Genomic DNA, 10,435 nt, shown 5'->3' on the forward strand with positions numbered 1-10,435 from the left:
ATGCTTTGGAAGCCTGCGTACCTTTCTTAACTACATCCTTTTTTAAGGTAATTACTTTTCTGAATTTAGTATTTATTATTCATTTGGGTAGGATGTGGGTCCCTTACCATATTTTCTTTATAAGATATATTTAAAGTATTGGTAAACAACACTAAAATTTTGGACATGTAGAAACATATAAGAATTTCTGTAGTGTTTATATCTAAAAGTAGAATTTTTGTTAGTAGGGTTTGCTCATCTCTTCTCCTACTCTAAATATTGTCAAAGTACTTTCTAAAGTGGTTGTGCATATTTGCAGTTCCCAAGAGTGTGTATAATTGTTATTCTTCACACCATGTCTAATGGCTGTTTAATTAATAGGTGTATTAATTTTTTCCAGTTTGGTGAGTGTGAAAATAGTATGTTGTGGCTTAAATTTTCTTTTCCCCGACTTTGAGCATCTTTTCATATGTTTATTAACCACTTACATGTCCTTATTGTGGAGTGCATTCTTATGGCTTTTGCTCAAAAGAAATAAATCAACAAGTAATCTGGATTTTGGCATCACCAGATACAAAGTTTGTATCTACTATCACTATGTTCTAGAAAGTAGATGATGACAGAGAAATCTATTAATGAAGTGGAATCTTTTGAATCGTGTAGAAATTCTGGAACTGAAAAGTATTGTGAGTGAAATGTAAGAATTCAGTAGATGAATTGAGAGTAGGTGTAGCAGAAGCAAAGATGTATAAGCTGAAGCAGAAACGAAAAAACAAAACAAAAGGAAAACATCAAAAAACATATGGGATAGAACAGTGGTCAGCAAACTCATTAGTCAACAGAGCCAAATATCAATAGTACAACGATTGAAATTTCTTTTGAGAGCCAAATTTTTTAAACTTAAACCATATAGGTTGGTACACTGTTATTTACTTAATTAGGGTACTCCTAAGGCTTAGGAAGAGCCACACTCAAGGGGCCAAAGAGCCGCATGTGGCTGGTGAGCCGCAGTTTGCCGACCACGGGGATAGAATATATGAGACTGACTACCTTTTGTTAACTATAGACCCCTGTCTTAGTCTATGTGGGCTGCTATAACAAAATACCACAGACTCCATAGCTTATAAACAAAAATTTGTTTCTTACTCTTCTGAAGGCTGAAACTCTAAGATCAGGTACACAACTTGTCAGATTCTATGTCTGGTGAGGGTCTGCTTCCCAGTTCATAAATGGCCATCTTTTTACTGTGTCTTCATATGGCAGAGGGAGCTTTGTCAGTCCTGTTTTATAAGGACATTAATCTCATTCATAAGGGCTTGCCTTCATGACCTAAGCAATCTCCAAAGGCGCCATCCCCTGACAACATCATGTTGGGAATTAGGTTTCAACATAAGAATTTTGGGAAGATGCAAATATTCAGCCTATAACAACACTTAAGAGAAAATAGAAAATGGGGGAAGGAAGCAATATTTGAAGAGATACTGGCTGAGAAGTCTATATCAGTAAAAATGAAAAGATATTGTCTTAAGAATATCAATTAACTCTCAGCAGGAGAGTTTAAAGTAAATCATGTCTTAGATGCATCACAGTAAAATTGTCAAAAAGCTGTGGGGGTGGAGGGAGACATTACCTTAATAGGAGCAGCAATAAGACTGACAGATGACTTTTCAACAAAAGTGAAGGAATTCATAAGATAGTGGAATAATAGCCCTAAAGCAGTGGTCAGCAAACTGCGGCCCCTTGAGTGTGGCTCTTCCACAAAATACCACGTGCGGGTGTGCACGTACAGTGCTATTGAAACTTCGTGGCCACACTCAAGTGGCCAAAGAGCCGCATGTGGCTCGCGAGCTGCAGTTGCAGACCACTGCCCTAAAGTACTGAAAGAAAATAACTACCAACCTAAAATTCTGTACCCAGTGAAAATGTTTTTCATAATGAAATAGACATAAGACACGAGACTTAATGAAAGCTCTGCTTAGGGGACATTTGTAACCTCAAGTTCACTTAGAAAACAAGAAAAGCATAAAGTTTTCTCTAAATATCCCTTTCAAACAGTCAGTAAAGGAAATAAGAAGATAGAAAATAATGAAGACAAGTAGAACTTAATGAAATAGGAGGAAAATGTTTTTTTTAAAGGAACCTCCCCCTTGGCAAAAAGTGTTCAAAGACAAAAGGAGAATAATTACTAGGTCTTAATACAGGAATAAAAAAGGGGGACTGGGCTACACATTCTTCAGACATTAGAGATAAGAGGATGGTACAAAAATTTTTATGTGAATTTGAAAAAACAAAACTGACACAAGAAGAAACAGAAAATATAAGTAGTTATATAGTTATCAGAAAAATTAAAACTGTAGTGGAAAAACCTTCACACAAAGAAGTCTTCAGACCCAGATGGCTTCACATTTGAATTTTAGTAAACATTTCTGAAATAACACTAACCTTATACAAATTGTTTTAGAAATTAAATTAGGAAGAGAGAACACTTCTCTCTCTTTTTAATGAGACCAGCATAACTTTGATCCCAAAACCTGATAAGGGTATTATAAGAACAAAAAAATGACCAGTCTCAAGAACATAGATATAAAACTTGTAAACATCACAATTAACTTTATTTATTAAACAAAGGCAAAGATGGGTATTTACCACCTTTAAAGGGGAGGAAAATTAAGTAATCATATAAAAATGTAGAAAAAGTCAATGTCCATTCATAATAACAATTCTTAGCAAACTAAGAATTGTTAATCTAATTAGAGTTAATTAATCTAATAAAGGATATTTACATAAAACCTATCTTTTTAATTTAATTTTTTCTTTATCGATTAAGGTATTACGTGTGTCTTTACACCCCCCATTGCCCCCCCACCTCCCCGCTCCTGCCCTCACCCCCTAGTGTCTGTGTCCATTGGTTAGGCTTATATGCATGCATACAAGTCCTTTGGTTGATTCTCTCCCTTCTCCCCACCCTTCCCTGCCTTCCCTCTGAGGTTTGACGACCTGATCGATTGGGTCTCTCTCTGGATCTGTTTTTGTTCATCAGTTTATGTTGTTCATTATATTCCACAAATGAGTGAGATCATGTGATATTTATCTTTCTCCAACTAAATTAAGGAAAGTTTTTCCTTGAGATCAGGAATGAGAGAAAGATGCCCTCTATCACCATTAGCAACACTGTACTAGAGGTTCTAGCCAGTATAATAAGACAAGAGAAAGAAAGGGTGTATCAGTTGCAAAAGAAAAAGTAAAGCTGCCACTATTTACAAATGACATTGTTATATACTCAGAAAACCAAGGGTCTATGACCTACCAAAATTAATGAATTTATTAGTAAGTTTGTCGGAAATAAGGTCCATATGAAAAGATCAATTTCAGTTCTCTATACAGACACAATTAGAGAAGGAAATTTTTAAAACTCTTCCATAGCATCTTGAAACACAATTACTCTTAGTTTATAGAAAAGGATAAAGTATTAAACAAAATTAAAGAAGATCTAAATAATGGGAGAGGTCATAAACCGTGTTCAATGATTAAAGAATCAATGGTTTTGGCCAAATTGATCTGTAGATTCAGCATAATCAAATCCCAGCAGGACTTTTTTTTCCCTCCAGGCCTAGAAACATATTTATATGAAAATGCAGAAATCAAGAATAACTAAGAATTTTGAAGAATATCCAAAGGTAGAAGACTTTTTCAGATATCAAGATTTATTATTATATGAGTTATAGTAACAGACAGTGTACTTTTAATGAAATGATGGAGAAATAAATCAGGTTACAGGGTCCAGAAACAAACCTATACATATAATGGACAGAGGTGACATATGGCAGGTGATATTGCCAAGCAAGGGGTGTCTTTTAGTAAATATTGCTAGGTCATTTTGAGCTCTATATGGGTAGAAGAGGAAACTTGGTCTGACACCACACACAAAACCAATTGCATATGAATTACTGATCTAAATGAAGACTTAAAAGGGTAACATAAGAGTATTTTCAAGACTGAGGCAGGCAAAAACTTGGACATAGAGGCACTAGCCAAAATAAAATAGACAGATAAATTTGGGCTGTATTAAAATTAAGTCAAAAATACCATTACAGCAGTGAAAAGACAAGACAAACACTAGTGGAAAATACCTGGAATTTAAATAAATGACAAAGGACTTATCTAGTTTACAGGGTGGGACAAAAGTAGGTTTACAGTTTTAAGTACTGGACATAGAGTTTATTCTTATATTATTTATTAGTTATTGTACTAGTTCCCATACAACCTATTTTTCCCCTACCTTGTATATAAAGAACTACAAACATACTAATAAAGAAAGATGGATAGCAAAGTGCCAAATGGTTGAACAGGAACTTTGTAAAAGAAGATACCCAAATGACAATTAAAAATATTAAAACATGCCCTAACCGGTTTGGCTCAGTGGATAAAGCATCAGCCTGCAGACTCAAGGGTCCCAGGTTCAATTCCGGTCAAGGGCATGTACCTTGGTTGTGGGCACATCCCCAGTAGAGAGTGTGCAGGAGGCAGCTGATCGATGTTTCTAACTCTCTATCCCTCTCCCTTCCCTCTGTAAAAAAATCAATAAAATATATAAAATAAAATAAAAATATTAAAACATGTTCAACCTCAATTGTCTTTGAAAAAATGCAAAATAAAATCACAATGAGATATTACTACATAATCTATAAGAACGGCTTAAATGAAAAAAAAAATTGATAGTACCAAGTGTTGGCAAGAACATTGAACACTGAAATGCTCACATGGAAGTATTAATTTGTACTACTACTTTGAAAACTGTTTGACAGTATATACTACTACTGAAATTTTCGTACCCTTTGTTTGAATCCTAGATTATATACCCAATAGAGCTGCATACAAATATGTGCCAAAGGGCATGTATAATATTGTTCCTATCAGCTTTATAATACAAAACCGGAAACTAACCAAAATGTTCCTCAGCAGTCGAATGAGTAATTTGTATATTCATCCAGTGGAATGCCAAATAGTTATACGAATCATCAACTACACGTAATAGTAATGAATTTAAAAACAATGTTAAGTGAAAGAAGCCAGACATAAAGTAGTACATACTGTCCAATTCCATTTATATAAGTTTGAAGCAGTCAAAATGTGTGGTGTTAGAAAGTAGGGTAGTGGTTATGTTTGCGAAAGGATGGAAACAGGGACATCGGAGATTCTGATAATTTTTTGTTTCTTATCTGGATGGTAGTTGAGTGGTTGGTTTTAATGTTTACTTTGACACATACCTCTCCCATTTTAGGGTTGTGTCCTAAAGAAAGAAAAGCACCCATCCCTAAAATATATATATATAGAAATATTTGTGAGTGATACTAGATGATAGGGTGTTTTATTGCAACATTGCTTATTGTACCAAAAGTCTGTTATTGAGAGCGTGGTTGAAAAAAATCATGGAATATTCATTCTGTGGAATGTTACACATGTATTTTAAAGAAATTATGTCAAATGCATAAGTTTTTGTATGAGCCTGGAGAAAAGAGTGAAAAGGCGTATTGTTACCTAAGATAGAAGTGCAATTAGTGACAATGGAAATAGTGACAGTTACTGAATTTTTCTTGTACATCTTAGTATAATTAACCATTTCTTAGATGCTGCTCTTGCCACTGATCCTTGTAGCAATTTATTGTGTTGTCAGCAGACTCTTTTCTTGCCTTCAACTTCTTTTATCTTATGCTATTCAGCTAACTTCATTGATTGGGCCTTTAAAGATTATGGCTTATAACAGAAAGAAAAGGAATGGAAAGAGGTGGGTTTTTTTTTTTTAAAGAAAAAACTGGTCGTTTCTGGATAATATGTGTGTCATAGAATTGTCAGTGTGTGGCTATATCATGGGTACTGTCAAGTAGGATTATAATCACAAGTTAAAGTCAAATGAAGTATATTTATTCCTAATATTTGGGTTCTGGCTTGTTTGTTTCTTTTCAGCGGGAGCAAGAAAGTCAAATGGCTCGTCTTAAAAAACAGCAAGAAGAATTGGAACAGATGAGACTACGTTACTTGGCTTCTGAGGAAAAAGATACAGTAAAAACTGAGCGGCAAGAATTGTTGGATATAAGAAATGAATTAAACAGGTATAGTAACTAGAACATTACATTGCTTTTTCATACAAAAGGAAAGTTCTAATAGGACAACCTTTTAATTAGTCATTGGCCCAGGGAAATTATGTCAGGTTTTTCAAGAATAAAGTAGATCATATACTATAAAATGTGGCTGATTTGTACAATAGAAAACTTATGCCAAAGACCATTATTATACTCAAAATTTTTGTCACGAATGAAGCTATACTAAATCTATTGAGCTTTTTCATTTACATTCATAGAATTGGTGTCTTAAATTTTATTTTTGTGTGGCTAGTTCGCGATTATTGCTACTATTTCAAGGTAATTGATTATACTGATTTTTTAAGTACAAAAGTATATGACATTTCAGATTTATAATATTAATGTAAGTAATAGCTCTTATTTATTGAGCCCTAACCATATGGCAGCAGCTATTTTAAATGCCTCACATGCCTGTCTCATTTTCTTTGATCTTCAGTGTAACTTTCTGAGAAAGATATTATCCCCATTCTAGAGATTAGGACACCCAAGAATTAAAGAAAGTTAAGTACCCTTTCCAAGGTCACACAGATAGTAAATCATTGGAGCCAGAGTTCAAATCTGATTCCAGAGGTTGTATTTTTAAATACTATGTTACACTGCTCTTCTCTCTGAAGCCTGCTCATCTGAGTTTGAATTTCAGTGGTATTTCATGTTAGAAAAATCATCTTTAGGAAGCAGCATAAGAACAAATTATAATCTTTTTGGAGATGAGTTTGGGGGAAGATACTTTAACTTAGTTTTTCAAGAGATAGTATTTTTGTTTCAGGAAAGCATACTGTCTTAGCTTGGGGTGCCATACAGTACCATAGATTGAGTGGCTTAAACAACGGTAATTATTGTCTCACGGTTCTGGAGGACAGAGTTCAAGGTCAGCATGGTGGTTTTCTGGTGAGGACTCTCCCTGCCTTGCAAGCAACTGCTTTCCCACTCTCTTCCCCTGGTGGGAAGAGAGTGAGCAAGCTCTGTGGTGCTTCTTTTCACAGTGGCACTAATCCCATCATGAGGTCCCCATCATCATCATCTCATCTAAACCTGATCATTCTGATCATCTTCCAAAGCCAGAGACCATCATATTGGGGAATAGGGCTCGGCATATTAATTTGGGGGAATACAATTGAGTTCATTTGTATTCCCCCAAATTTGATGAAATATCCCATGACATCTCCATGATGCGGGGAAAACTTAGTCCTATATTAGGTAGGTTTATAGCTGAATTAAATAGCTACATTTAGTATATTAATACATAAGTATCACTTGGAAAAGGTCAAGGTCTACAGGGCCATGCTATAAGGCTTTTTAACTCAGCAAATATTTATTTGCTGTGTTGCAGACTTGGAAGATGTTACAAATTAATTAGAACATGATCCTGGCCTTTACAGATTGTGCCATCACAAACATTATTTGAAGATAACTGTAAAAGTCTTAAAATGTACAATCCCTTTGAATCAGGCATTCACATCTATAGAATTTCACTTCCTATAGTAATTAGTGAAATAAACTTTATAACAGTAAGGTCTTTTCTTCTTGATTCATTGCAGTATCCCCCAAAACCAGCACTGTTTGGTACATATAAAAGTTTTCTTGAGTAAATTTAGAAGGAAATGTTATGTCGGAATAGTAATAATATCAGAGGTTTAACAAGCTAAAGGTCAACAATAAAGGATGGTTAAATAATGGGGCATCTAAATGATGGGATGTTATGAAGCCATTTAGAAGAACACTTAATGATGCCCTGGCAAAAACATTCATTATATTAATAAGTGGAAAAAAATAGTGTACAGCACTGCATGTAATATTTTTTTCAGAAAAATATGTATTTAAAATATATATGCATTTTTTATTGAAAAAAATTATTGCTCAGATTGGTTATCCCTGGATAAGATTATGATGATTTTATTTTCTTTTTAACATTTCCAAAATTCCTACAGTTTTCATGTATCTTATTATTAGAAAAACAAGTATTGTTTTTAAAACTGTCTTTTATAAGTATGCTAACTCTGACTTGCCAAGTGTAACACTGGTTTTCATTTTCTTCCTGAAAATATGACTAAAAACGTGTTTTACCATTAAATCATTTTGTTTTAAATGGCATTGTTAAGAAAACCAAAACAATATTTGTTGCCTACTAGAGTAGTGTTTGTTCTTGACTTCTCAGGTTAAGGCAACAAGAACAAAAACAGTGCCAGGATTCCAGAGAGATTGCAAGTGGAAAAGTGGATGGTACACATGGCGGTGCCCTGGAGGAAGGTTTGGATGATTATTTGACTCGCCTAATAGAAGAGAGGGATACTTTGATGAGGACGGGTGTGTATAATCACGAGGATCGAATAATAAGTGAACTTGACCGACAGATCAGAGAAGTTTTGGCAAAAAGCAATACCAGTAATTAATACCATTTGGAAAATCTTTACAGACTTCAGGTCTAAATTTTAATTTCATTGTAAAACCCTTAAATGAAAGGCAAAATGGATGTTTTAAGATGCAATTTTCAGTTTTTTTATAAGCAAAAATTGTATATGCTATTGTATAGTATTTATTTGATTTTATTTACTTTGTGCTACCTCTCCCATTCTGGTTTTATTTGTAATTGCATTTTATATACTCATTTTAAATGCCTTTTCAGTGTTCCTTGTAATTTATAATTTCATGGCTGAGATTTCAAAACAGCTTGTCATTAAATTTGTCCTAGGAGAAATGACTGCAGTTATATATTTTCATGTTGAGCCAAAAGAGTACATGTTGCACTTTAAAAATGTGTCCTATTCACTTTGAATATAGATATCTTAATTGTTTAGACCAATTGCAAATGTAAACAATTTTATTTAACTTGTTTTAGATGTCCTGTCTTTTTTACTTCTAACATTAGCAAGTGACACGTTTGACAACAGAAAACAGGATAAATGCAAAGAAGCCATATGGTGATATTGAGAGACAAGTTAGTCGTTTATTTAAAGTTCACACAGATTAAACTTGTTTCAAATTGAATTTTCTAATTTTCAGTGTGCTCTTAACTTTTAAGACTGTGAAGTAGCAGCTTAAGAAGGTCTTTGTCAGCCTCTTGCTCAAGACTGCATCATTTTCTTTTGTTGAAAATAGAGATTTCTTTTTGTTTTTCAGTAATAGTATGAATAGTTAATTCTGTAATATAGAAATAGGTACTTTTTAAAAAAAGACTTTAGCTGGGAAAGCAGAATGAAAAAAAATTTTCTCCCTCTAATTTTAATCAGTCTTTTTAAAAAGTACATGAGATTAAATCATTGGATTTACATAGTGCCATGTTTGTATAAACTTAAGAATTCCTTTACATATTCTTCAGAGCCAACATTTGTCCTCAGAGCACTTCCCATGTCCTTTTAAAGGGTACTGAAAAGGCTTATTAGAAATTTCCCAATTTGGTGAGTCTTTAAAGATATATAGTTTGAAATTTCTGATTCCCAAATATAATAAATTTAAGTATGTACTTCAGGTGGGATACATACTATTTACTGATAACTTCTGTAAAAGCAGAATAGGCCATTTGGTAACACTAAATTAATTTTCTGTTGCTTTCCAAGGAGGTATGTTTCTTGTTTGGGAAATTAAAGTCCCTGCATGCATTATATGGTTTTTTTCTTTATTAACAAAGTATTAATCTGAAAACAACCCAGCAGTAAATAACAGAGAAATTACTGAATGAGAAAATAATGAATATGTGAATCATAACAAGAATTTGAAACATTAATTATGGTTAGGCATTACCTCTTACCGAATTCCGTGCCACGTGAATTGAACAGAGTATTTTTGTTTCGGAAAGTCTCGGGTAAAATGTAGTGACTGCCTTCAATTGCATTGTGTACTGTGTGTGACTCTTCTCAAACACTAGAGGGGGCCTTAGATTTAAAGAAACAAAAAGGACTTTGCTAAAATGGATGTGTGGTTTATTTTGCCTGCTGTAAAGCTATCTTTTGGCTATGTATTTTAACAAATAAAATGGTAATCGTATGCATGTTTGAGTTCCTGAGCAGTCTGTTACTTTTGTTCTAAACCAAGTGGGCCAGTGCTTGACACTTCCCCTATCAAGTCATTTTGAATCTTTGGTTTGTAAGTGCTTACATTGTATATGTTTTTTTAAGTCTTTTTTAAAATTGGAAGTGTGAAATTTTAACACCTTCAGCAACAGCCATTTCATTTGTATGTGGTATTTAACAGTTATACTGATTGCTTTAAAAGTAGTGACTCCCTGGGAGTCGAGTATGACCACAGCAGATGAATGAATTGAGCAAGTGAGTGGTGAATGTATAAATTTCCTCATTACTACATATAACTGCAGATCTTTC

The 10,435-nt window shown here is 33.8% G+C and overlaps 1 protein-coding gene across 2 annotated transcripts in view; it reads left to right on the forward strand.

The window, feature by feature from the left end:
• The window catches only part of CEP120 (centrosomal protein 120kDa), a 67,225-nt gene extending 57,114 nt beyond the window's left edge, over positions 1–10,111 (forward strand). For both annotated transcript variants that reach the window (XM_006764389.2, XM_006764388.2), the window contains exons 20-21: positions 5,944–6,089; positions 8,275–10,111. In XM_006764389.2, coding sequence (XP_006764452.1) covers positions 5,944–6,089; positions 8,275–8,509 — 381 coding nt within the window. In that variant the 3' untranslated portion in view covers positions 8,510–10,111. The remainder of the gene's footprint in view (positions 1–5,943; positions 6,090–8,274) is intronic.
• Positions 10,112–10,435: the final 324 nt, after the last annotated feature.

Source organism: Myotis davidii, unplaced genomic scaffold, assembly GCF_000327345.1.
Source record: "Myotis davidii unplaced genomic scaffold, ASM32734v1 scaffold159, whole genome shotgun sequence".
Taxonomy (NCBI): Eukaryota; Metazoa; Chordata; class Mammalia; order Chiroptera; family Vespertilionidae; genus Myotis; species Myotis davidii.